Source organism: Varroa destructor, unplaced genomic scaffold (genome assembly GCF_002443255.2).
Source record: "Varroa destructor unplaced genomic scaffold, Vdes_3.0 BEIS01000001.1, whole genome shotgun sequence".
Lineage (NCBI taxonomy): Eukaryota > Metazoa > Arthropoda > Arachnida > Mesostigmata > Varroidae > Varroa > Varroa destructor.
The window spans coordinates 73,888,194-73,915,738 of NW_019211454.1; the positions used below are offsets into that span (position 1 = coordinate 73,888,194).

The following is a 27,545-nucleotide window of genomic DNA, read 5'->3' on the forward strand; positions in this document are numbered from 1 at the left end:
GAGAGGAGTTGCGTTGATTTACCCTATCGCACGGAGCAGCTATGCAAACATTTAAACCAGCTCTATGAAACACACACGGTCATTGTTATTGAGTCGGAAAGCGCCAGTGCTATTACGTACTGACCCTCTGAAAAAAGTTGCAAGTTACGTATTCAACTTGTGGCACTTTACCAAGCTAAACGTACCAAATAATTCTACCATTTTAGATACGGGTTAATTTATTGCTTATATATATATATATATATATGTACGTCGAGTGCTTATATATATAAGTCGAACGGTTTTCTTAACAACGCGTATTAGTAAAGCATTCCTTTCGTTGTCGATTTCGTTATTACCAAAAGTATATTACTGCATGTATTCAGCATAAAAGGTGCATAAATTACAGTGTTGTAACAAGTTTATATCTTCAAGTAAACCTTTTCGTTTTGTCCTATTCTGTTAATTAGCACGTAGTTGAGCATTTACTACTCTTTCCAATGTTGCATCGCTTCTGTCCATGTTTACTCGATATATTCGTCCTTTACAGCAGCGTGTCTCGTCTTTTTCGTATACTACTTCGTCTGGTCATTGTTTACGTTTCCGCCTTACCTAGTAAACAAAATTACTATTTCTAAACACTTTTTGCTACGGGCCTGGCTGCCTTTGTTAGATCGTTGATGGATCGCGGCGTAGATTCTTGCAACCGAACATAGTATAATTCGATACGTCCCAATGTTTACGTATATACGCATGTACATACGTATACATGCAGATAAATTTTGAGTCTTGTGTTCTCTCGCTTTACGTGTATGCATCCATTTTCCACTTACCGTCCAACGTTATACTTACCACACAACTACGATAGGTCTGCACAGTACCTATATGTCCTCATCGTTTCAGCGGACGCGTTAGCGGATTAGTCATCATCACCACAGAAACGGATAGATGGACTAACAGGGTACCCTTTCCTTCAAATTTACGATATTATACGATGTGTTGTCTCTTTTGTTGGCCTTGAGGAGCACGGCACATGAAAGGCAGAGAGGGACAGTTGGCCTCTTTCCGAATCAGCGCTGACAACGGCGTCGTCGTCGGTCGTGTGGCGTCTGAGGAGGGCCCCAGAACCCAAACGGCACCGGCTGACAAACACGACCGAACCAGTGCCGCAGCTTCTCTATTCGCCGTAACACGTCTCACTTTTGCCTATGCGAAGATAGGTTTACTTTTACCATTGCCGTCAACAGAGCAGACGCTAGCCGCAGCGGCAGCACAAGACCCAGCGAATCGTGTCCGTAGTGGTAGTAAGAGCAGTCGTTTGGCGTTGACGACCGATTACGATGGTAGAAAAGGCCGAAATAAAGCTGAGAGAAGGAGAAACACCGCTCGCTCGAATTGAAAGCAGCCTTTAGAGCGGCAGTGCACAAAGCACAGGGCTTCGTGTAGTAAATCGCTCCGTTCAGAGCATACGTTAGTTGACTCTTGACGCTTGGTCCACTTACTCAGTTCAGCTCATCGATACCAATACCTGCCGCATAAGTTAGCATCAGCAACGAGTAAGTTCGCATTAAGTATGGTGGCAGTGTTCATTCATGTGGTTTATTGTCAGAGTGTGTGATTTCGTGCAATGGGCAATGCTAATTCATTCAAGCAACGGATACTGTGACGATGAGTAGTGTCTTATTTTTTTTTTATTAGACTATAAGTATTTGGCAGGAATGGGTTAAATACTTAGATGGTCATTTTTAACGGGATGCATATATTACCGCAAAAGTTAAAGATCATCAGGTAATCGTAACAGATGACAGATTATAACTAGACGCATAGCAGTGAAACAAAAAAGCACCTCTGCTGATAACTTCCGATAACATACTCAGTGTGAACATAACAAAGTTCTAGTTAATATATTTAAGCATAATCGTACCGATACACAAACTCTGGCTATACTTATGTTTGTGATATCTTTGTGGAACTGTTTGTCAACAGTTCAGCAGATATCAATACATTGCTTCCAGACGCATGCCCCCTGCCCCCTTGTGAGTTCGTTGTGAATGTAAGTGTGTTAAAAGTAGAACAAATATTACTAGGCTACGTCTTGGGATGTGAATGTGTGCGTGATTTGGTTTGTGTACTCGGGCGTACATATGGCTGTAGGCGTGCTCAGTGGCATATTTCATGTTCCCCCGTTTCCATTTGCTGCTTACAATGCAGCGTGATCGATGGCCAGCAGAGGTATCTGCAGCCTATTTCCATAGACAGTTCGAGCTTGGCGTGTAAAAATGGGTTCCCTTTGCGAATGTCCACCGAAGACAGAGTTACTATTTTGTCTGGCAAAGGTCACGCTGTGCTGCAGCCGGAAGTTGACAGTATTGTTTTATGGTTAGTCAACAAATACTGTTACACGGATGTTAAAGTATCTAAGTTTAGGACATTCCGTGCATGTTTCGCGAGGGTTCCGCCATTAAGCCAAATAGTCATTCATTGAAAACAGTAGGATCGAGTGGTAATCGCTGCTGACGAAAGAACATCGTAACGACATTTAGCTGTCAACGTACTTGCCAGCTAGACGCGCACAAAAGGCTTCTATGGACTGCGGTGTTTGTTATACTATCGCTGTTCGTTCACATTAGAAGAGATTATTTTCTTGGCCAACTGCTTATTTGGTAAGTTACTCGAATGGCCGAACGTATTTTCTGCAGATAAGCGATAACCTTACGTGCGTGCGTACACGTTGCCGAAGTGATGGGCAAGTATGCGACAGCAGTAAATGGTTGTTCAGCATAGAACATTTTCAATTTTACGTCAAATATAATTAGGGACGAGGGGGATATGAGAGCAGAACCGTGTCATTGTTGAGTAGAATGCCTTCGTGCTACTGCAGCTGACAGTGTACTGCTTTTAAAAATCAAGCGTCGGTTTTATTGCCACATATTCGTCACGTTCTAGAACTGCTTTAGTCTTCTTTTATTATATTTTACGTATATATTTTATTCACAGTCAATTCCGTGTGTTCATATGCGTCACTGAATATGGTAATGAGCGTGATCAACAGAACACGGCCCTCGCCATGTATGATACCAAGCAGTTCTGCAAACTCGAATAGAGCGTTACTTATAATTTCACGTACTTAAACTTGTTCGAAATTAATTACACGGTGCACAACAATAGTTCTCCCACTGTCTCTCAATACGCTACAAGAACTTCTCAAGTTCTGTCCATTTCCACCAATTGGGTGGCGTCCAGCTCCGCTTGCAGCGGCTTCGCCACCAACTGTATCCACAGAAGACACGGAAGTACGTCTTCTCACGATGCTGCGAATGTCGAATTTTGGGTTAACGACTGCAGACACGGTTCAACAAAGAATAAGTGAAGTTCAGCCCAATAAGAACTGGGGCGTTAAACTGCCCCGGAATTTTATTTTTGGTGTAATAAAAAAATATCAAATGAAGAACTTTTTGTAAATTAAATAAAACATGTTTATTATCCACGTTATCTACATATGTATTCTACATACGTAGATAACGTGGAGAACTTGCGAAAACAACTTCGGTTCTGTGCTAAAAGGCCAGCGTGTTGGACCTTTCATCTTCAATGTGAATGTGTTTATTAATCGCTAGGAAGACTTTATAGCAGTAGCAGTTTCTGACCACGAAGCATCGTCCTGAATATCAGTAATCTACTACTACCAGTGTTACTATAGGGCAGTTATGCTCCTTAACTTTCACTCGTATCATTTCACACTCTAGTACTTAAGACGAGTTCTCTCCCATTTCTATCACTATAGAAAATAGAACGATTAGTAAAAATAGCCTATTTTTTAATTTGAAAGCTCAATAGACTTTACGAAAGTGCAACTAGTCTCTCATTACCTTTGAAGTATCCAAAGCTATTCTATATTATTAATAAGATAGATTAATTTTAAGAATCAGTCTACACGCAGTACATTGGCTTATGTTCACAGTTAAACGTTCAACTTTCATTATTGTCCGTAGGACTGCTTGTATTAAACTCTAAATTCACTCTGTGGTCTACTGTCCTGCTTTGATCGTTTTGTCGAGATGGCTTAACTTCGTAGAATGGAGAATGAAATTATAATTAGGTGATAGGACGAGGGTGTTAAAAAAAAAATGTCGAACCTGTCGAATATTTGGGTTAAGACATAAGGAAGATTGAAGGCAGGTTAAAAACTGAACTACTTACAGGTCCAAAATTAAAAAAAAAAAAAAATAAGCGTCCATTCGGAAGAAATATAGAATTATCGTTGGGACAGATGCGCGATTAAGAACTTTTTTTTCAGTGGCCGCGTTTTTGTTGCACTGTACCATGACCTAGTTGCACACCGCTTTACTTTTACCTTGCATCTGACTATAAGCGTTTGGGTTAGGCTTAGCGTCGGTGCCATTAAAGTTCAATAATCACATAATGTTTGTGTATTACATAATAACCTCAAGCATTAATGATAGTTCTGTGGATCAAGCATATCTTCTGTCTAAGCAATATTCTCGTGAAGCATCCTCTAATGTAAACATCGTAGGTTCAACATAACTATTAGGTAGAAATAATCCAAAATATGCTTAGTGTAGCATTTGAGACATAGCTTTCGTTGAATGGAGATAGTAGTCCGGGGGTTCGAGTATTCAGGTCTTGCTGTCAAAAATATCGTGGACGATTACGTATGTGTAGACACGACAGGATCTGTCCTGAAGCACCGCACACGACTCCCTCTAATGAAGGCATTGCGTATTGGAATTTCTTGTAGATAAGTTCACGACACGCACCCAGCCCAGTTGCGCTATGCGTTCTGCCAAGCAATATGAATTCGCCTAGAAGCTCTACGAGTGCCCAGGTCGATCGTTTCGGTCGATACGGTACACTCAGATATACAGAATACAAACTATTGTTGGTCCCATTTAGTCCGATCACAGCCAAGACGGTTTCGTACATGATTAATAGAAAGCGCGGTTCAAAGTAAGCATGGAGTGGAGTAACGGTCCATATTATCATACTGCTGTTGCCATATTCGCATGAAGGTTCAGCAGTAATACGTTTGCACGGTACCGAGAAGGAGATCCGGATTATACAAGTTGGTTTCGCTGTAGGCCAACAAATATGCGTTGATTAACTTCTTCTGGACCTATTATTACAGATAGTAAGTTTAAAGTTGGTTTGCGGATGAGCAGTATTAGGCCAGTCTACAGCATCAAGGGGGTACAAAGTTGAGTCAAGCATTGGATAGTTTATTTGTTGGCGAAAGAACGAACTGCAGTTTACCTGTTCGCGAGCTTTTCGTCGTTATTTTTTAGTTACTGTCATTTTGTTAGCATACGAACGGTTGATTGGAGTATGCTAAAGGCTTGGGATTGTGGGCTGCAAGATCGTATCAATGAGCTATCTTAGAGCTTAATTAATAGTATTGATTGACGAATTCAAGTATTCCCAGGAACAATATTCCGCCTTCAAAAGTAACTCAAAAAGTGCCCAGTTGGGTTAAAGAAACCAAATGAAGTGCTTGCTTTTCTGCCTCCAACCCACATTTTCAGTTACAGATTCCTCGTTGCGCACACTACACCAATCCAAGTTTATGTCGACAGCTTCATAATCTGGGTGAAGGATAAATCACAAGTGATGAAAATTTTGTTTTCTCCCGAAAGATAGATACATGTCCTTGAAGCTTGGGCTGAAGGTGAAAACGATGACAACAGCTGTATGCAAAGAAAGAGTTTTTCAATAATATCTAATTTTTGACCATTAGTAAGCGAAAAATTAAAAAACATAGGTGGCAAAGTAAGTGGCCATTCGTTTTTTAACAGCCAAACGTATACGTGGATCGTGAGCCTTTGGAAACCGTTGGTCAGACCAGCTTTATATATATATATATATATAGCTGGTCTGGTATAATTTAATGGTATAATTTACATGTTAGTGACCTTCTTGTTATTCTGGCAGAATGGCCACAATCCGTCCCTACAGTCCATTCGATCCTCAGGAAGATGCGAAGGCTTTACGCAAGGCGATGAAAGGCTTCGGGACAGATGAGGCAGCCATCATCTCGATCCTCTGTGCCCGCACTTCAGCTCAACGACAAGAGCTTATTCCGACATATAAGCAAATGCACGGACGGGTAAGCAGTTAGTTGCTTTGTTACAGTTTCAGCATGTCAGTCGGCCGTTAAATCCTAGATACCTAAATATTTTCGAAATTAGATATAACATATTGTAGCAGTAACCAGCTCTTGAGCGTTCTTTCAACTGCCCTAAGCTTTAAAAAGTGATTGCGTAGCTATATATTTCCGCTTTTACCTTCATTCGTATCGATTTCGTATCGTTGAGATTGTTCACAGCTTTTCGTTCTACTTTTAAAATTTTACCAAGTTACTGTTAATTTTATTACTACATCAACGAGACAAAATGAGAAATTTCCAACGGTTACGGCAGTAGCACAGTCGCAGTGTAATTTATGATTTAAATAGCTAAATAGGATAGGACAAATTAGATGTAATCATGTTTCTAGTCCTGGCAAAGAAACAGGACATATTTTAGCCATTTTTTTTTTTGTTACTTTGCCATAAAATCTAGGTGCAAAATGTGGCTTTTAGAGTTTCAGATGATTTCGAAAATTATTGAAGCTATACTAAAGGCAAGTACCTATAATCACTGTGAGACGACAGTTTAAACAATTCTGATCATGCCGATATTTCTGAATTAGCACAGGTGAAACTGCTGTGTATTGTTAAGTACAACGAGTCGTTTCCTCACGATACGTTTGAATGGGCAGATTAAAATAAAGAGCCCCGGTTGTCGCAGCTAAAACCCCGGCGGAAGGTTATCTTTCCTACTTTCGCTTCTTGCATCCCTATTGTCTGTTATATAGTTTAGTAGGTTAATTTCGTATGCCTTCATACACTTTTATCGACATAACTGCCATACATAAAATTACCTCTGCCATAAATAACTGGGTATTGCTGCAGTCTTGTCGAGGCGTTTATTCGACCAGGCCGTTAGCTCGGGGCATCTGTACAAAAATCATTTGCCCGCATAGGCTCTCAGTGAATCTCAACCACATCATAGAGTTGCCATCTGCACCTGGTTCACAAAAAAGCACTTTTCACCGACCCCGAGTATTTTCATCACTAAACTTAATCATGAAAGGACCTAAATGCTTACAAAAATAAATTACATGCATCAATAGATATTTGCTATATGGAAAAATCGTGCTGATCGCACTTAAACGCTGCTTAATAGCACGAGACGTATCCTCTCTTTGAAGTCATTCATCAAATTAAGTATTCACTAGTATTTAAGTGACGACTGTGTTTTATATAAACGTATTTATTTGTTATATTCATTCCTAGTTACTAACAACGTAAGGCTTCCGTCTATTCAAAAACCTCAGATCTACTGCTGTCCATAGTAATCGAGCAGCGACAAAGGTTAGCGTGATTTGTTATTTCTTATTAGCTTATTATTCTAGCGTGATTTCTTATTATCAGCTTAAGACAAAAGGCGGTCATCTGCTGAAACGCAAACACCGACAACTAAACATTTTGAGAAAATATTTTCAATAATATTTATTCATGGTGAGGTCGCAACAAATTGCGCTTCATCGATCTTTTTCCAGTGTTAAATGGAGTTTTCTTTTCCCGAAGTTAGTGCTTTGAAAGGCACTTTTGCCTACTCATAAATACATTGTTCTAAAACTATATGTAGCTGACGCCACCAAGGGCATCGCTGAGTCATCCACAACTAGCTGCATCTCGACTTATCGTCATGTTATTGATGTCTAAGAAAGACGCATCAGCGGGGACCCAGTCGGTAAAAACGCTAGGGAAGTGTTTTAAGAAATCATGCGGATTACTCACCGTACTATCTATGACACAACGTATACGTTGACTTCGTTCGAAAAACGGAACTTTAAAAAAGGTGTAAAACTTATTACACAGGCATATTTAGGTACCGGTGGGACTGCCTCTAAACATTTTGGGATGTCAAAATAGAAATTTATCATCGTCTAGCAAACTACTCAGTACTAGCCGGCTGTCTTAACTCTAGCTTTAAAATAGTGCCATCGGTATTAATATTGTAGTATGCTCTGAAAACTCAACTGATTATTTCTGTTAGGAACTTAATCATTTTCAAAATATTACTATATGAAATATATGCCGTTGTAGAGCTGATATAGTGGCCTATTGAATATGGCCAATAGTTTTGCATTGTAGCACCGTATTTGATTATTGCTTGCTATCTCCGAAAGATAAAGTCTTCTACTCGTATAGCGAAGTATCCATGTTTAACAGTTCAAGCTCTACTGCTACATTAAAGGCTAAACCCGTTCGGCAATGTTCATAATTGATCTTTACTTTTCTGGATCATATTCATTTTATATATATCACAAAGGTTTAATAGGTCTGCACAACGCATGGCTTTTCGACAGGCATAACCTTGCTCATCGTGCCATTGGCTTTCTTTGAAGCGCATGCGCTCGTTAGCGTACTCTTCAAATGACAACTGGGATCTGGGTCGATGGGAAGCATCGATTTATGTCGTATCAGAGAAACACTTCGATCAAAACACCTGTGTCACACAGACATCTTGTCATGGGCACAACGCCGTAGTGAAAACAGGCAACGCTGCTGATCTGTTTATTCAGCCGACAAATAGAAAAATATATATAAAAAAAAAAAGGTGTACACGATCTTATTCGTATAAGCACAGCAATACTGCCATAGTGCGGTCTACTCGCATTGTTCTGAATCGTCCTATATCAAAAGGTTAACCCAATGTTCAGTATTGTTTGACGTCCGGAAGGGATGAACTGTGGTTGGTAATTATTCTTAACAGAATAAATAAATCTAAATCTGACTTTTTACATTATCCTAAAATGGTTATCTAACAGCCTTGTTCTTGAATAAAAAACCTTTATGCTCGATATTATAGGACCTAATCAAGGATTTAAAGAGTGAGCTCTCTGGGAACTTCGAAAATGTCATCATCGGACTCATGACACCTCTAAACGAATATCTCGCTCAGGAGATCAAAAGGGCGATTAAGGTACGCACAGGCATAATCTTTGTTTAAAGGGATTATTATTTGTTTCTTTCGACTCATTATTCACGAGGCATCAACTTTGTCTCTAACTTCTATACTCAAGTACGATGTAAAGGAAAACTGAGATATATTTATGTAAAGGTACGTTGCGTGTGTATGCTGAACACAGGATTAATTTAGAAACATTTTTGAACTGTTAGGGTATTGGCACGGAGGAAAATGTCCTGATCGAAATATTGTGTACGCGCAGTAACGCTGAAATCGCTGCCATTAAGGACGCCTACCAAAAATGCGAGTATTATTTATATACATGACCATTTACTATCATCATCATTATTATTTTCAGTGTTAGATTTTATCATGCCGCACTATACATTTACACTCCTTTATCTCATTATTACACGGCGGTAGGACACATGTCTGCACAAGATTCTAGCTACATTGGAGCAAGCATGTAATCCAGAATTCGTTGCAACATAACCTTGTAGTTAGGTTGATATATATAAATATATATATACATATATATGCGCTTAATAACTGCCAATTTATTCTTTCATTCGTGTGTAGTATATGGAAATTCCATGGAAGATGAGGTCGCCGATGACCTCTCTGGTGATCTAAAACGCGTGATGGTTGCATTAATGACCGCACGCCGTCCAGAACGTACTGGAGTCGATCCTGGCCGTGCTCAAAGGGACGCTAACGAACTTAAAAGCGCCGGTGTGGATCAATGGGGTTGGTACATAAGTAAAATTGAAATTCATAAGGTTTATATCTCGTTTATGAGTCTGAGAAATAATTGCATTTTCACGTTGCATAAAGGACGTCAAAGGAAGCATTTAGGTTTGATTTTAGCTCAAAACTTATTAAAGTTTTGAGCTATTTATAAGTCCTTAATCTGAGCAGTTGCTACGCCTAGAAGGGCTGGTTTGAGTGGGGTAAGTTGGACCCATAGTAGGTGAATGATCGATTCGAAGATCGCCCCAGATGAGATTAATCGACGGGCAGCGATCTTTCGATACATCAACGTGATAGCGTCACTTTTTGTCACTCAATCATCTTTGACCCGTGTTAAGAGCATCACATTTAACCGTTTCCATTGTCACTTTTGACAATTCTAACCTGTTACTCGAAAATGGAAAGACCAACATTTCATATTGCTTCAGTGATTTTAATAATAATACTGTGTTTCTATTGGAAATTATGGACAACAAGCTCTTTTTTTGAAATTTTCTATAACTAACCCACTGATTTGCTTTCCTAAGCCACAACATAATTAGGTTTGGCTAGGGGTCAAAAATGTTTACTGATTTTGTCGTCAGAACTCTGCTCGATTTGTATCTGCGAAACACAAACAAAATGGACGGTGTCCTGTACTACTTGCCTACTGCTTTTGATCGACGGTTCTAGGATAACATTTTTCAGCCCAACTACATTCATACCCGTTGCGAAAGCAGAATAAGTAAACTTTTTATGAAGATAACTTGTCAATGTAATGTTACAGGCACCGACGAAGGAGCCTTTATTAGTGTTTTCTGCAGCAATAGCTACGAACAGCTGCGTGCTATTTTCCATGAATACCGAGCCCTTGCTGGACACGATATCATGGATGCCATCAATAACGAGATGAGCGGAGACCTCAAAGATGCGCTTCTCGCCATTGGTACGAATGCAACGTTTGCTCATATAATTAATTACTCATACAGGCATGTTCTTCGTTTTGCTTGAGATACATCACACGAACCGCACAATACATATGCTATGAATAAGTTGCAAATTTTATTAATCATTGGTAAAGTAACTTCATCTATAAGTTGAGTTAGAATTTTTACAGTCTGAGATTATGCATCACATTGTACTAGATAGCCGCCGTGAGTAGTGGTGAAGGGTAGATTTGATCTCTTTCAAAGTCATTTATATCAAGTCTGGTTGATTTTTGTCATACTAAACAATAGGTGTGTAACGACTTTAAAAAAAAACTTACAATTCCAAGATGCCAAACCTAAGTCAGCCTCAGAAATACCAACAGCTAATAAACGCGATTGCTTACTGTTGTTGTTGTTGTTGTTGTTATTGTTGCTAACGCCTTTTATATATTTCAGTTAAAAGTGTATTCAACACTCCTCTGTATTTCGCCGAACTCCTTCAGAAAGCTATGAAGGGTATGGGAACCGATGACAAAACTCTGGCAAGTGTTTCGAAACGCTTTTTTTTTATTTGAGAACATCATGTCACAGATGTTAGACTACTTCATGAAGCGTAGTATTTTTTTCATCGTACTAGATATCTGAATGTATATGTGGAAATTTGATTTCTTTGCCAATCGATCTTAATATAATAAGATACATAAGAATAATATAATAATCATACAATAATTTACTTATGTAGCAAATCAGCATTGTACGGTCCCATAGCTTTTATCTTATTTTATTTTATTTACTATATCCAGTACCTAGGCCAAAAAGATCCTTGTTGTGTTCAAATGTTTAATGGACAGCACTCCAAAGGACAATAAGGTTAAATAAAGAACGTGAATCTTACTGTGACGTGCAGGTCCGTATTCTGGTATCCCGTAGCGAAATTGATCTCGCTTATATCCGTCAGGAATACCAGAAGGTCTATGGAAAACCTCTTGAAACTGCCATCAAGGTATCTAAGGAGTCTAGTTATCTATTACTCGATGTTCCTATTTATCAGTATTAATTTATAATTGTTCAAAATTGCTTCAAATTGTTGTGGGGTTGCTCGTTTCAAAAATGCATGTTTTTTTTTTCTTTATAATGACGCTTGCAAGCCTGGAATGCATATACGTAAGGACTAACTTTTTCATACTTCGATGTGAAAGCTATCGAAAATCAAACAATGCGATGGTTACAGAGGGCTCATTGAATAATATTAAATTTATTTAATTATCCTTATGTGATTGCCGCTACGTCTAAAAGAATCAGCTGCGAGTTAGACATTCATAGAGTGCTACAGCTTCAATTTAGAGTTTATATATCATTACCAAGCGCGCTCGTTAAAATAACTTTTTTTGATAACTAATGTAAGATTTGCTTAATGAATCAACTATGCCATTGAATCTGCTAACCAGGGCTAACTTTAACGGAGGGATGAAACGTATAACAAGAACTTAGACCAAAAGAGTTGCAGTAAGAAGAACGAAAGATGTGCCAGTCCTATCAAATGCAACAACTTTAAGCACAAACATTTCGCGACAACATTTGTATGATCTTTCTGCTACAGAATGTGCCTGTTATAATTTTGCTAACAATAGCGCAGAGTAAGCACGATGTTTATTAATAATAGGGGCAAAATTTTTCCTTCGATCCTCACAGACCTTAATTATTGTAAAAAAAAAATCGCGCTTAAGTACAATTCATAAACGAAATAAAATTCTATGGGGCTCGCTTACGAAATCGCTTTCGAAAATCTACGCACGCGCCCACAGACAACACCGTGTACAGACATCGCCCGTTATTATTCATAACTGCGGTGGCAGGATTATTTTTTCTACGTACTCAGCTACGATGAAGCTATGAAGCGATATATCTCATTTGATCCTTGCTCTATGTTGATTGAAAAACCGTATACACTAATACACTATCACATACTCACGTATACAATGCACTGCCGTATAAAACAAACATGTTAGATATTCCCAATTTTGATGGTTTGCTGTAGTGATTGAAATACGTTGCATCCGCAACGGCGACTGCGCACATAGCGAAAAGGCTGTAAGAATAGCCTATTTCACACGAGTTTGGCGCGCTGGTAAATTAGATGAATAAACATATAATAAATAAAATAAAGAAACCGTTCCAGCGATGATAGCTTCTAATTTTGTAGCATTGCAGTGTTTCTTATCGTGCACCTCTTTGTTTCGCGCATGTCAGCTAGTTGTTATTCCGTTTTCGTAGGCGAACACCATGGTCTTAGGATGGGCAAACCCTGAAGTCTCTAGGTGACCTCCATCACGTTTTTATCGTTCTTATGTGCCATTGCAGGAGGAGACTTCAGGAGACTATCAGACCGCCCTTCAGGTTATCGTCCGTCAAAATTAAACCCAAAGTGATACTGACGCACCAACAGCCCTTTTCGCCGAATAATCCTAATTAGGAAACAGCTCGTCGACAAGCTTGTCCTATTATAATTCTACAGTTGCTCTACTGCAAACTCTAGTTTCGTTTTATCTTTTGAATCAGATATTAACAGAAGATTTTCCCCGCTCACTACTAATTTCATTATTTTTCTACTGTCGCCCACTAGGCCCCATTGTTCTCAAGCCCGCAGATCAATAGCCGACACGATATTCTGTACTTCTAGCTCAGTCGAGCACAATAGTTCCGCAACTGAAGGGTCATGACGAAAGTATGAGAATGAATATCCCGGATCTATAAACTTGTGCTTGTCGACCATGGGAGGCTTAGTTATAGTAACATGATGTTGAAAAATTATGAAGTACAATGTTGCTATATAGTTTTGAAACTGATTAAATTTAATAACAGGACTAAATGCAGATTAAGTATAAAGAATGGTGTTAATAGAAATGAGGATCGCTTTGATGGGATCGCTGCTTGAGCACACAAAATACAAACTAAATAGAACAAGTGTTTATGTATTTGTTATAAACGAAATATATGGGCAACGTGATGGATGCTTCACAGCACAGACGTGTCTGGCCATTTTGTCGTCTTAATCTGCACATGTGCTTGCTTAAAACATATAGTTAAAACACAGAACCCATTCAGACATCCATTCTAAAGCGACCGTTGTACATCTAACACGGTGTCCAACATATAACAATAGTTGCAACATGGAGCAGCCCCTAAAGTCTTTATACATGTCATGAACAATGTTAGGTAAATGCATAGCTTTATTCGTAGCAGTTTAATTGACAGTGTACAACAAATTGCATGTTAAAATCGTGTAAGATGCTGATGTTCTACTTTACATGGCACATGTCTATAAACGACGATCGCCGACCGCCGCGCGTTCACATTTAGGAAAAATACGTCGAAAAATCCATCGAATTCAATATAATAGAAATCTAGATGATTGAATTCATACAGGTTTAAATATACCTCTTTTTTTATACGTGTCGGCTCTAGATAGTTCAGCGTCTATCTATCTCGTGTTTGGCTACGTTTCTGCTGAACAGCTCAGCCACTTCGAAACGTCGCCATCCAGCTACTGAACCATGCTGTACAAACGTTTCACATGTGACCTAACAATTTATTTAAGCCAGATATCGCTTCGTATACAATGCCTTACAATTTACTGAAACAGACCTTAATACTTTAACATTATTATATTACTTTAACATATTGCTAACAGATCAGTCTTCAAAGCCGTAAAAGCTAATATTTTTATAATTTAGTGACCGAAATTATTCTCAAGAAGAGTATATTGGAAATTCGCGTTATTGATCATAAAAAAAAAAAAAGAAAAAAAACGAAATCAGAGGACAGGTTACTCGCGCCAATCAACATGACACATAGAATCTGAAAGGTGGTACAAAACTCAGCAGCTGTCTACAATTCATTCTTTGTAAAACGTGCGTACCTATAGAGGCTGAATTTGTTTTTTTAACACTTTCATTTTACGCTACTGCCCGTTATGCTCGGAGTAGGCCAGATCGTTACTGTTGACATAAGTGTTTATTTAACCAATTTAGTCCTCAATAAACCATAAACGTATGTAACTAACCACTCGCTTTTTATTTAAATGCTAGTTAGTGACCGGGAACCAATAATAAACAGATGAAAAACACAATTTTGCGTGTCCATCTATGAATAACTGAGACCTATCCTGGATAGAACCCCTAAATTTAACTTGCATTGTATTCTAATTAGCAGAAGCAGCTGTATTTTCGTAACGATCAACAGCATCTTCTATTCTTAGGTTCAGAAAGTACAGTCACCATTTTTGAGCAGAAGCAATACCGGCTCTATAATAGAGATAATACGGTTCCAAATATGCGCCTGTAATGAACTTAAAAAATCATATATAGAGTAAGTTTCGTAAAACAGCTGCTTGTGCTTAGAGGAATAACTTAATCAAATTGCTATAAAAGAATGTTCTTAGTTTGAAACGTAAGTATAGGCACTTCTGTGGAAGAATTTTTGCATGTATTACTCCGTAAGTACCGTGGTACATCAGCTGCGCAGTGGATACGTAAAACGACCACATGGAAGATTAACAAATATTTTTCAAAGTTCACTTTTGCCTCCTTAATATTTCCGTCTGTTGAAACTTTGCATTTTTAACTTTACGTAAAACGATTTTCTACGCTCATTGTAACTGTCGAACTTAACTTTCTAACCGCACACTCAACCTTCCGTTCAAATTCTAATTTCGTCTGTCTTTAGTTAACGTCTTTTCTAGCAGCGTTTGCTAAAGCTTATGCATGCTGAATTTTATATTAACTAATAATTGTATCAATATATACCTTTTTCATCGTGTTGGAGACACTGAGACAGGTTTCAATGATTCAGTTGAAATCTACAACACAAAATAAAATATATCCTAACTTTGTCGCTCATCGATGCCGCTCGTTGAGCTTTGTATGTAACTTGAAAACAAATTATAGTGCTTTAATACCAATTCATGTTGTGGCATTGTATGGCTCCTACCGTACTACGTTGTAGGAATATAGAATAAGGTAACAAGGCTTTTATTGGTGATGCTTTTCTTTTTCATGAATCTTTCAGAGCGAGACGTCGGGTGACTATAAGCGTTCGCTAATCACTATCCTTACGGGCCAGCCGAGCATGTACTATTCGTATAACCCATGAACAGTTATAACGATACCCATCATCGTCTCAATGGATTTTAAAACAACAACTCCACATAGTACGAATGCGGCCTTGATTCAAACGTACCATTTCACCCACAGAACTCCACTACCAGATGAGACCTAACAGTTTTAAGTACGAAAAAAACGCTCGATGTACTTTTGCTTCTTATCTTGAAACATTTAACGATATACAGCCAGATATAATCGTTTACTTCTTACCGTCTTTATTGAAAAATACATCTCGGTCAAATGAACTAATCATTACTTATTACTTTATTAGTGTCTTCTCTTACTTCGGTGGAAAAACACTTTGTTTCGGTAATGATATGATGATCCAAAATGTGATGTGTCGAACTCTTCGCGTCTCCGTGCGTTTCGAAGAAAAGAATGTTGAATGTTTGCAGATAGCGAGTTCCGCTAATCGATTAGTAGATGATCCTTGTCTAAAACTGACGACGGAAATCTTCACTTACGTGGACCGTAGCACAATTCGCCTGTCTGAGGCTGCGTATAGAGAATCGTAACTATAAAACATACCCCGTTTTTTATCAATAGAGTTTCCCACTACAGCCACTTATATACGTTACTCTATATATATATATAGCACGAGACAACTCCATATAGCTTCCACTATATTTTATTTATATATATATATATATATATATATATATATATATATATATTTAATTTAAATGCTGCGATTAGGTGCGAAGCCATTCAGAGCATATGTTTAATCGTGTAGGTACGCCATTCGGTAGAATTCATATTTAAGATAAGTTATCAGTGGCGAGCCATCGGTCCAATCGGTGATAACATATGCTACCAGTATTACTGGTTTATCGTGACCATTTGATTTTTAAGTTGATTAGATAAATCCAAGCTTTCAGGTAAGACTATGCCCATGAACGCTGCAGCACAAAATGGTATACAAGCAAAAAAAATAGCCTCTAGCAGCCTTAGCTTTCGTTGCTTCCCTCAGTGAATACATAAATGATGTATACATATTGTCAGAGTAACAAAGAGTATATATATATACACGCTATCTGTGTTGTCAATTGAGAAGCTAAAAATTCCTATGAAATCAGTGCACGACAACATTTTGTTTTTCTTGTTTATGAGTTCTTTAATTGATTTTTCCATTTGTTTTTTTTATATAAGTCCAGGAAAGTTTTAAATCAGCTTCAAAGTCTAACCTCCAAAACTAGAAGCTACTTTAGAAAAAAGCCAGTGAAATTAATAATCTAACATAGAACTTCACACTGCTAGTATATTAGATGTAATGTTATCGTCATTTTCGCAGTAACAAAATGGACAATCTGCAACAATCCGTTGCTAATTGTTACTATTGTTTTCGAAAGCAGCCTAAAATTTCAACGTATACAAACATCCGGCATTCCAAAGCAGGGTTACTTCGGAGTGCGTATTCGGGCGCAAGCTTCTGTGGCGGCAAGTGTTTATCAGCACTAAACACTAAGGTCATTGTTAATAAAGTACCATACTTTAGCTTAACAATTCTAATATATAGCATTTCGTTTATTGGAAAACATGTAGATTGTTGAAACCAGTGCTGTTGGCAGTACAGCTTAGGTATGAACTACATAAAAATATAGAACCACTTCTGAAGTTCACCCACTGAAGTTTCACACTACCTCTAAGGGCTACAAAATCTTGCAATCCACCGTCCACCAACTTCCACAAAACGTGCGTGGTGATGAAATCATTCGATGCTTGAGAACGAATTTAGTGTTCTAAAGAATAATAGAAAACAAATATTGAACTAAAAGTACACAGTTTATTCATCAGATACGATGGTGCAGGGCTTCTGTATCATAACTTCAGTTCTTCTTTATCTATGATGTAGCTTACACGAAAACCGGCATGGCCCAATAACATGTGATCAATGATGCTATGTTTCACAAATTTGGCCTATCTAATTATGTATTTATACTCTGTTATGGATGTGTGTCTTTAACTGGCTGTACTGTTATATATATATATATATATATGTATATCTGTATGTGTGTACATGTGTATTTTGTGTGTGATTGCGAAACCGTTATATACAATTTACAGCAGTCATGATTTTGGTGCTGTGGCACAGTAGTTGGTATATCAGCCTGTGCCTATTATACCACACGTAAAGAGTCTCGTATCTGTTCTATTTAACTAAATACTAATCATAATAATACCGGGGCACAACATAATTCGGTGGTACGACGATTACAGTAGGTATACTTCTAATCATCATCATTAGTTGCATCCTAAGATCGTTTTTGTTTACTTCACACCTCTACCTCCATAATATTCACATATGTGCTGCAGCACGTTCTACATTGGACGAAATGCGATGCCCACCCACAACTGCTCCAGACCCAGGTAGCCTTGAAACGATTACAGCTTTGTTATTTTTTTCGGCCGAATGATAGGATTATTTTTCATTAATTCCTGTTTGCCTAAATCCCGATAATCGAAGTCACAGTCGTGATCCTCGGGGTTACGATGTCTCTGGCAGAATTCGGAACCGCATCTGCAAGATGGTGCAAACTTCTCTGTTAGACTCATCCTCAACCATTCTTGACTTACTGTCTCACCGATTCAGTCATCATCAACAGGCAAACAGCGAACAGCCACCGGCTTAGGGAATGTGGGTCATACGTCTCCTACATAATCCTGGGCTAGTTTCTGTTGGATGTTCAACATAATGGCTCAGTTCTCAAAACGTTCTTTAATGTTCATATCAACAAATCAAAACGCAAAAATCAATAGAAGACGAAAACTTCATCTCACCTGCACGTAAATGATACTAGTTTTAATTTCCCTTTACATACGGGGCAGCGTTTGACTGACGAAAGCGACGTACGGGGCTTTTTCGCCGGCGTATCATCGCTGTGCTGTTCCTTAAGGGGCACCGCAAGGTTACTAGCAACGCCATGTGCTGGATTACCTTCCGCTTCGGGTTTCTGGAAGAATAGGAACGCGCCTTTATAGCTTAGCTATGAGCATTCTCTAGTTAAGTAACTTCAGTAACTTTTAGGGGTTGCCAACACATGCTTAACGGATAGCAGCGAAAGCATAGAATAAATTGCTGCAGAGTAAGCACCCGTACCTCTATGCCTTTGTGTGCTTACCGAAAGTATCCATAAATACCCACACTGGCTTACAATCTAACAATTTACAAGTATTTTACGCTGCGATAGCTAGTGAACAAAATGAAAAATACTCCATGAGAATACACCTTAAGGTTAATTGCGACTACAGCCATGTTTAGGTGTCGTTTCCAAACAGAAAAACGTATTTTTATTTATTTAGCAATAGCCTTCGGGTTTAAACCCCAAATAGAGAGCTAATAAAGGCTTAGTAATGGAGAAACTTCAAAATATTTTGTGCCACCATTTCAGAAATAGAACAGTACATCTAAGAACGTAGTTAAAGATAGGATTCACAGAATAATTGCTGGGAGAAGGAGCCATGCTGTAATTAAGTAAAATCTTTAAGATATAGGGTTTGTAATAGGGAAATATTTACGTAAATACATTCAATGGTTTTTTTTGGCTGCTTCTGAACAGATGTATCCTTAATCTATGGATTAATCCATCGACGCTGCGCGATCTAACATCATAAGCTTCGAAATTTTCTATAGAAAACATTCTGAAGTTCCAATAAAAATTCCCACGCTGCATCTGCGCGCCCACAGTGTCTTTCACTTAACTGTGTTAACCGTCCTGCTGCGCCTACAATTAAAATACGTAGAAACTGAAGAAAAAACCATATATATAATTGTTACCAATCCAGTCAACACAAGTCATTGAATTGAGGAAACAGCTCAAAGGGTTCCGATGGTAATTCTATAAGGCAGTCGCCCAAGGCAGGACAATTGTCTAACCTAATGAAGACCCACCTGACGTTTACGAGAGCGTTCGGTTGTTGAAGCCGCAGGTGAAGTGCTCACTGATGTCCCGAGCTGTTCTGACGAGTCCGACATTCTCATGTGATACGCCGAAAACTGTGCAGAGAAGTCTATTATTTTTTAGAGGTTCAGGGGCTCCGTTCTGAATAATATCAGGGGACAGATATTGCCAATTGCTTTTTTTTTCTACCTATAGAAAGTTTGGCAATTTCATGAGTTATTCTGGACCTTAGACAGAGGAGTAACACCCAAGCATCTTGAATCCAGTTGGAGATCGCCGAAACGCTGACGAAACGTGAAAATGGTAATACAACTTTTGGCAACTTAACGATAGCCACCCTTGGTATTCAATTAGGTCAGTCCTAAACAGAGCGTGGTCGATTTGCACGTCGTCACTGGTTTTTTTTTCCCTTTCGCTTTTTATACGCAAACGCCACGCAGTGCACCTGCATTGGATCTGCAACCTAAACTATTAGCACGTTGACGGAGCTTAACAGAGCCCATGTACGTTATAAAGAGCACAGTTCTAAAGAGCAAAACCAATCCGACTACAACAATGACCAGCTTCTTCTATAGGCCAATTCGAAGGGCCCGCGGCCCGCTGCTAGCTTTATACAGCATTATCAGAGGTAAATATTGATATTTGATCCATTTATACCGTTTTGTGTATCTATGTAACAACAAAGCTGGCTTTTTGTAAAACCTTGTATTTTCGAATTTTTCGGATTAGTGGTGTCGACGATTGTAGCTACATGGCGAACACTGACGGATTCGACTCGAAAGTATGTAATGTGTGAAAACTACGGAGGCAACTATAAGATTTGTGCATTGATTTTATTTAATAAAAATTGAATAATTATCATCATGAAAAAGGAAGTTCCTGCGTAACATGAAAATAGTTTGCTTTTTGGTTAATTCAGTGGAATTCAAGTAGTAGTACTTTCGATTGGAGCTATCACGCATTATTTCAGTATAGTACATCATTAATAAAGACCGTAGTTCCGGGTGTTGTAACATGGTATGCAACATGCGCATACTGATAGATTCACTAGGTTATTTTGGAAAAGTATTTAAGAACAGCTGTTCCTATACTGTTATTATTATTACTATACTATACTATATAATTGCTGCTGGGTTGATAATCGGCTTCAAATAGGTCAATCTTAAATCCTTATGCACACATGGCCTGCCGAATATCCTTACTTGAGAGACTCGTATGGCACAAGCCGAGAAGAGTTAACATTACGATTTTAGGAATTATTTCGCCAATTTCTAATAAATAAAGAAAAGTAAAAAAAGATACAGACGCAAAGATGTAATACGTTTCAATCATGTCACAACTATAGTAGATACCAACTGCCCAAAAAATCAAAGCACCCTTTGTTATTCGAAAAACGCTACAGATACTTCGCTACGTGCGTTGACCTATTATTTTTCGTAGACCTAAACAGTTAACTGAATGTAAAAGCGATTTTCGTGCATAAACGATAAACGCGTATTTTTTTGCGTCAACTGAACATTTTTCCCGGTATATTAGCTTCGGCACTTTAGAAGCAATATGCTTAGAGCAACGATCTAATGAATCTTCGTGAGCGGGTCTTTGTTGCAATACGGCACTGGTGTTAACAAAAAAAAGTGCCAAATCCTAAGCTCGTATTTAATCCTTCCGATAGACATTCACATTCAGTCGGTCTAAACCACCGTTGAACAATGACAATTCATTTCTCAACTACCGTTTTGCCTAACGAATCCACACCTTCACAATAGGCTCGCAACATTCACTACACGTTACTGGTTACCAATGTTGCGCGAGCCACCTAAGTTGACAAACTTCGCACTTAGAGTAGATCTGCCTAATAATTCCAATTATTAACTCAGGTTAAAACTGATCAATTGGCTCTGTCCAAAAAACCTGCGGCCTGTTGTCACCCTTCTGGGAGGCAGGTCATCTCTCAATCAAACGGCATAACACGGCACGTAAAGAGCATAAAATTTTAAAGCATTGGGGAAATCGGCCGAATTAGTTATGTTTGAGACTAACTTTATGGTCAGCTTTGCTTGCCTTTCAGACAAAAATTGCTTTTCTAATTGTATAGAGCAAGTGCATGTACATTGCCAGCCACGTGCATGTGCTGCTCAACACCGAACTCAAGATAATTCTATTCAGAATAAAACTACGTGAGTCCTAACAGATACAATAACCGCACAGGTACAATTTGGGGTAACTATTAGTTTCGGTGCGTGTAAAAAAAACAATTTAGCATGCTCGTTTGGCCCACGTTACCTTTTTAAGTTAAATTTTCCTACACCTTGCGTGCTTTCGTCAGGACGTTTGCACGATCTTTGCAAGTAGAAATACTCCACAGCAAACAGTTTGAGTTAAATAAGAAAGAAGTTTGAAGCCATATTGGAGGGCTACCGAAAAGAGTTAACAAAAAGCACTTACATTACACTTATGTACTATATGTAATAAAATCCCTTGCATCCCGGTTACAAAACTATACGAAACTTTTAAACCCTTAAATTCTATTATTTTTCAATAAAAAATAGTTGATGAAAAGATGATGTTAGTTGATACACATTTTAGCAGACGAAAACTAAAAATACAGCGATCTTCAAGCTACTGCAAAATCTGGGCGTTTTGGTTTGTAGAGATATCCTTTGAAAATGCTCTTATATACAGCTCTTGTTCTCTGCCCAACCCCAAAACAAATAAGCACGATTATTGCAATAGATCAAAGCAGTGACGAAAGCAAGAATTTTAATGTTTCGGCAAAAGGAAATTTGCAGAGAATTTGTAATAAAAACCTTTGCGTAATTTAATCGATCTGGCTGTAATACCATAATCTGCAAACAAGCCTCTTAAAACGCTCACGTGTCCCGAGACGTTCGGCTCTAGAATCTTAATAGTATATAATATCTGACTCATGCATGTATTCGTAAATATCATGAGGTCGTGGCTTATAGTAATCGATAGAGTCGCGATAGCGTTGAGATCTAATACTCCTATTGTTCTAGCACATATAGATCTGTTGTTTTGATCGATTTTACAGGATGCAAAGTGCGACACAAGCCGTGAAACAAACAGGTTCCTATTATAGATTTGCCTCTATAATTGCAGACGACAACTTGGGTCAACGGCGTTAGCAAATCTAGTACGACGTCTTCACTTCATAATATGCATGATACGTAACGAAAACAATTTACCTTTGAAAAATCCTGCTGTCTTCGACTCATTCCATAGAGGCTCAACATGGAGAAGGTGAACGTCTTTCTTATTTACTTCTAACCCAGTCTCCCAGGAAGATTACTCTAGATTTTATAAAAACACTAAATGGTAAACCTAAGTGTCCATTCACAACCATTTATGAAGCCAAACGTAAAATTAGGAATTATCACTTGAGGACTCGAAGTTTTTAGAATTAACGCTTAAAAACGTCCTTCATTCAAGATAGTTCCGTTGTTTTGGTGTTAACTACCTAATAACCAGCTTTAGGTAACTTAAAAGCACCTTTCGCGTGGAGCACTACGTGGCTACGGTGCGCTTGTAAGTTTACTTTTATCAATTTCAAAAGGAATATCGCCAGACTGATCAGTTGTACTGGGGTTGCGTTCGCGGTAATGCCTATGTCGTACGGAAAAATCTTTTGCGAACTTGTCTAAAACCCACAAATCCTTGTTAGAATAACACTTTACGCATGACCAAATGAGTAAAAACTTCGTGTTTGACCACATTACCAAACTCGGCTGAGGTTCGTTTTCTCATTCCAATAATAATATATATTTAAGTCAAATTGTCGGTTGATAGACAAATGGGAGATGGAAATGGGACACAACATAAACGCAGATGTAGGTATGGTAAATAGACAACAAAACAAACGCGAATGTCTTGACTTAGGTAGCTAAGTCGTCAATTGGCAATGAAGAGTCCACGAGCAAGAGGATAATTAACCAAAAATACATGAATCAATGATTACGTCAGTGTGAAGCCATCGAATGTTACTAATCTCAACAAGCAGGCGTTTAGCTATACCGTTACAGCTACGGTCGAAGTAATTGGGTAATGCGCACTTCCACCTGTCGGAGCGGTGACAGAAGTTGTATACCTGATCGCGCGTACTACAACGGAGTAGAGCTGCCGCGAAGCTATTACAGGGTGCGTGAGCTGCCTTTAGGCCTCAATAGACGACATGTCCAGTAAGGTCAATCAAAATGACGTGGACCAACCGCTAGGTGCTGGGGTCTATTGCCGTTGTGGGTTCCACAGTCTTAGCAGAGTTATGTCGAAAAGTCCTGTGTTTCAGCGGCGCCTTGCCGAACCACGATGCGTGTCAAATGCCTTTAAACTAACTCATAGCCGCCGAAGACCCAACATTCGAAATGGGCATCGATTTCGTGGGCGAATTGAGGAGGCGTCACGGGTGGAAGCCGAATTAATGACCTCTATCGAGAAATTGCAGGATGTGAATTCTCTACTGATCGCTTATGACAATCTACGTAATAGCGATGAGCAACATGAAATAACACCTAAAGATAGGGAAGCACATCGCGAAAACATGAGGCAAAGAGAAGTACTGGTAGGTAAAATATCTGATCTTCAACGAGAACTTAAAGGATTGTGGAATCAACGGAGGCACCTCGTGTAAACGTGCCATGGATCGCACATGATTTTGCTCTCCACGTATGCTTAAGTTAAGACAAATAAAATAATGTACACAGATACGTAAAGAGTATTCTGAACCAGTTACTCTAGTGTTATATATTAACTGAATATAAGCGAGCAAGACGCACACTTCGCTCGTGTGTGTAATGCAATAGGAGCTGCATCTTTGTGGAAAACAGGCACGGTATAGTTATACCTCTTCGGTAATATCTGCCTTAGTAGAACCTCTTCGGTAATATCTGCCTTAGTAGACTAACAGGTTACCCTACTATTACTATTATTATTATCAGCATCATAGTAATTAGTTGGGCCGGATTTTAGCCACGGTATTAAGGCTCGAGATACCTGAAGGATTGGACAGTGTTTCCTGCATTCACTTTTAGGCCATAAATTGTATCAGGAAGACGAGTTAGAGATCTGGTACGAGGATAACTCGCCCATGTTTTATGAAACAGTATGAAAGCTAACTGGGTACATTCCAATATATATAGATTCTGTACCTGTGAAATCATCACACATCGAAAATGCTCGTCTAGGTTAATTCCAACTCTACGAAACAAAGTGGTTTATCATACATAAAAGTAATTAAATATTAAAGTTCAACAGTTCTTCTTCGGCGTAAAAAGCAACCATGAATTTGGCTTCGTTTCATTGCAATTCAAACTCAGTAATGCCTACATTTTGTTACCTTCCATCAATAGCGAACGCCTTTTATCGAAATGTGTACAGATGTACATGTTTGTATCAATAAGAAACATATGATCTGACCTAACGAACGTTTCGCGTTTAATATCATTCAAAAAGTGTCATGTTTATATCAATCGTTTTTATACGTCTCCTTTGAAAGCTCGAAGTTCTTTGTTGTTAGTTGACGCGTTGGAGATAATATAGCGTATTTGTCATTTTACGTACGTTGATCGTACGTAAATCTCATATTCGACGGCACTTCTCAGCAGACACAATACTAGCTTGTTTTTACTAAGGAGCTATTTACTATCGTGACCAAATACAGAGTTGTGGCTTCCCGCGTAACTCTGTTTCATGCGATAACTACTAAATACACTGTTAGCAATATATATCATTGCATTTCTGTAGCAAATGAAAGCAGCTTCCGATTATTTTTCTGTGGCTTCCTTACTGCGTTTAATATTGAACTGTCTTTAATATTGAACTTGTCAGAAAAAGAATAACCGCAAATAAAAGACGATAGCTTCCGTGCGATCCAAGAAATGTGCTTACTTCACCTAAAAATCCATGCACAAACCCTAAACAACTACCTGCGAGTAAAAATTGAGGCAAGACCAACCTTTTACGGCACACAACGCTTTCGTCACGATTCGAAGCTTCTTCGACTCACTGCATCATGAGCCATCCTCAGCGTCGTCGGAGCTCATAGCATTCTGAGGTACCTGCGAAGCTCAACCATAACCAGTGACGTACATGTTACTAGCCGTAAGTTCTGAAGTTTAGGTAGAGAAATCTGACTCACTCTTAAGCTTACCTTGTACTTTGCCCACTGATAACGCTAAACGTATGGCTGGTAGTAAATATATAAATATACAATGCTACACATGACAGCGTAGCCATGATGGGGCTCGATTCGATTTTGTACACGTACACGTGTCTTGCGGTTTCGTCCTGCTGCTTGCTCCTGTTTAGGCTTCGCGGAAACATTTGTCGTCTCGATTTATCGAGTACGGTCTGTGACCGTTCCGCCTATCTTTTTCGTTTCGTTGTTGGAAGACGCTTTAATTAGGAGATCCAACGCAAGAAATGCTGGAAAACGGACAGTCTATATATCATAGTATTCGACAGTAATTGTGCCTAGCAGCGTCCGTATACGTGTAAAATGCTAGTAATTCCACAATAGTTTTCAGCAATAACAAGAAGTCGATACTGAAGGGGTTCGAGTAACTTGAAGGCGAGTACTACAAAGCACCGTGAGAGTCCATTACGAATTTTCTTCCTGATCAGAGTCTTAAGTTAGTCAAGTAGCTAACGTTGTAAAGGAATCGTTTTACGCTGTTTCTGCTACCTGTAATGCCCGCCGTAACTTCGACTAAGCAACGCCTGCAAATAATTGTGTCCTGTCTTTTTTAATAACCGACTCTCCCTTGTCTAATCTCACGTTGCCCCTCAATCTGGTTCTTTTATGAAAATTCGATGCGCCATACAAAAAATGTCGTCTTATGAATATAAGCAGGAAGCTCCAACGAGCAATAGCACTATGGATATGTAAGTCGCTAGTACGAAAATGGTTGCTAAATTCCCGTATATAACGAAGAAGTTCGAACAACCTTTAGGAAAAACAGAAATAATAGTAAAGTACAGCGGTATATTTTCTACACGATAAATAATGGCTGTAGTTCAGCTTAGAACACGAGGTATCATTATTTAGTCACACTGTAAACCTTTAGTACGAGCAGACATCTTCTATCCCTTAAAATGGCTTTTTCCGGAACGTTTTTGACGTGACTTAGTTTTTACTAATTCTGCGATTATCTTTAGCCCATACAAATTACCTATCTTGCTGTCTGTAATTAGGCAATGAATGTAAGTAAATTCGACTTTCCTTGCCGTTATTCTCTTCGAGCAAACTTTTCCAGATTCGTAATTAATGAGAACAAACTTCCCTAGAAATTTTGTTTACCTTCAAATTTTATTAGTGTATTTGCCCAATACATCAATCGAAACTTTATCAGATACTTCCTTTTACTGTAGTCCTTAGGAAGTTCGGCAGGTGGGCGCGGAGGTGGGAGCAGTAGAGACGGGGGTGTGCGCCATAGCGGTATTAGATAGGCGCAAGAAAAGAAGCAGCGTAGTGGGCCACTGTTATGGACAACACTTACAAGTACAGTGTGAAGAACGCTAAGATGGCGGGCAAAAAGAAACAACGTGCTAGTTACAAATAACGACAACGGAACGGTGTGATGAAAAATTGCGGTTTGAGCGGTGGCGGCAATCAAAGGGGTAAATACATTCCGTTGCTTATGTGAATGTTGATGAACTAAGATGATGCAAACGATGCCCTTTTTCACAGCGATTCAGACGTCTTTCGTTACGTCTGCAGGCGAAGGTTAGAACTATCTCTGCATCTCTGCTTTCTATTTGTTGAATGTGAAATAGCAATGGTAAATGATTTTAGTATAACCT

The 27,545-nt window shown here is 38.8% G+C and overlaps 2 protein-coding genes and 1 long non-coding RNA gene across 4 annotated transcripts; 1 reads left to right on the forward strand and 2 right to left on the reverse strand.

The window, feature by feature from the left end:
• Nucleotides 1–200: 200 nt before the first annotated feature.
• LOC147759084 (uncharacterized) lies at nt 201–962 on the reverse strand. Its single transcript, XR_015323376.1, has 2 exons — nt 832–962; nt 201–591 (listed from the first exon to the last, which is right to left on the reverse strand). It is a non-coding gene; the product is annotated as an uncharacterized LOC147759084 (long non-coding RNA).
• A 170-nt stretch (nt 963–1,132) lies between these two features.
• LOC111248238 (annexin A4-like) lies at nt 1,133–16,093 on the forward strand. 2 transcript variants are annotated; one of them, XM_022800212.2, is made up of 9 exons: nt 1,133–1,535; nt 5,926–6,100; nt 8,913–9,026; nt 9,224–9,314; nt 9,591–9,758; nt 10,528–10,686; nt 11,126–11,211; nt 11,577–11,672; nt 15,737–16,093. In XM_022800212.2, exons 2-9 carry the CDS (start codon nt 5,927–5,929, stop codon nt 15,818–15,820), a joined length of 972 nt encoding a protein of 323 aa, XP_022655947.1. In that variant the 5' UTR covers nt 1,133–1,535; nt 5,926; the 3' UTR covers nt 15,821–16,093. The 2 variants fall into 2 exon arrangements, with proteins under 2 accessions (XP_022655947.1, XP_022655955.1); XM_022800220.2 differs by lacking the exons at nt 1,133–1,535; nt 15,737–16,093 and adding an exon at nt 13,031–14,731.
• Nucleotides 16,094–17,594: 1,501 nt separating this feature from the next.
• On the reverse strand, nt 17,595–20,253 carry LOC111249649 (uncharacterized). The gene is made up of 4 exons (XM_022803787.2): nt 19,958–20,253; nt 19,721–19,825; nt 18,610–18,782; nt 17,595–18,349 (listed from the first exon to the last, which is right to left on the reverse strand). The coding sequence occupies exons 2-4, from the start codon at nt 19,808–19,810 to the stop codon at nt 18,214–18,216; spliced, it is 399 nt and encodes a 132-aa protein (XP_022659522.1). The 5' UTR covers nt 19,811–19,825; nt 19,958–20,253; the 3' UTR covers nt 17,595–18,213.
• Nucleotides 20,254–27,545: the final 7,292 nt, after the last annotated feature.

Coding starts and splice junctions, on each gene's coding strand:
- LOC111248238 (XM_022800212.2), top strand. CDS start 5,927: ATGGCCACAATCCGTCCCTACAGTCCATTCGATCCTCAGGAAGATGCG. Junction 6,101..8,912: donor ATAAGCAAATGCACGGACGG/GTAAGCAGTTAG, acceptor TCGATATTATAG/GACCTAATCAAGGATTTAAA. Junction 9,027..9,223: donor AGATCAAAAGGGCGATTAAG/GTACGCACAGGC, acceptor TTGAACTGTTAG/GGTATTGGCACGGAGGAAAA.
- LOC111249649 (XM_022803787.2), bottom strand. CDS start 19,810: ATGAGAATGTCGGACTCGTCAGAACAGCTCGGGACATCAGTGAGCACT. Junction 18,783..19,720: donor AACGCTCTCGTAAACGTCAG/GTGGGTCTTCAT, acceptor CTATTCTTCCAG/AAACCCGAAGCGGAAGGTAA. Junction 18,350..18,609: donor CTAGTATCATTTACGTGCAG/GTGAGATGAAGT, acceptor ACCATCTTGCAG/ATGCGGTTCCGAATTCTGCC.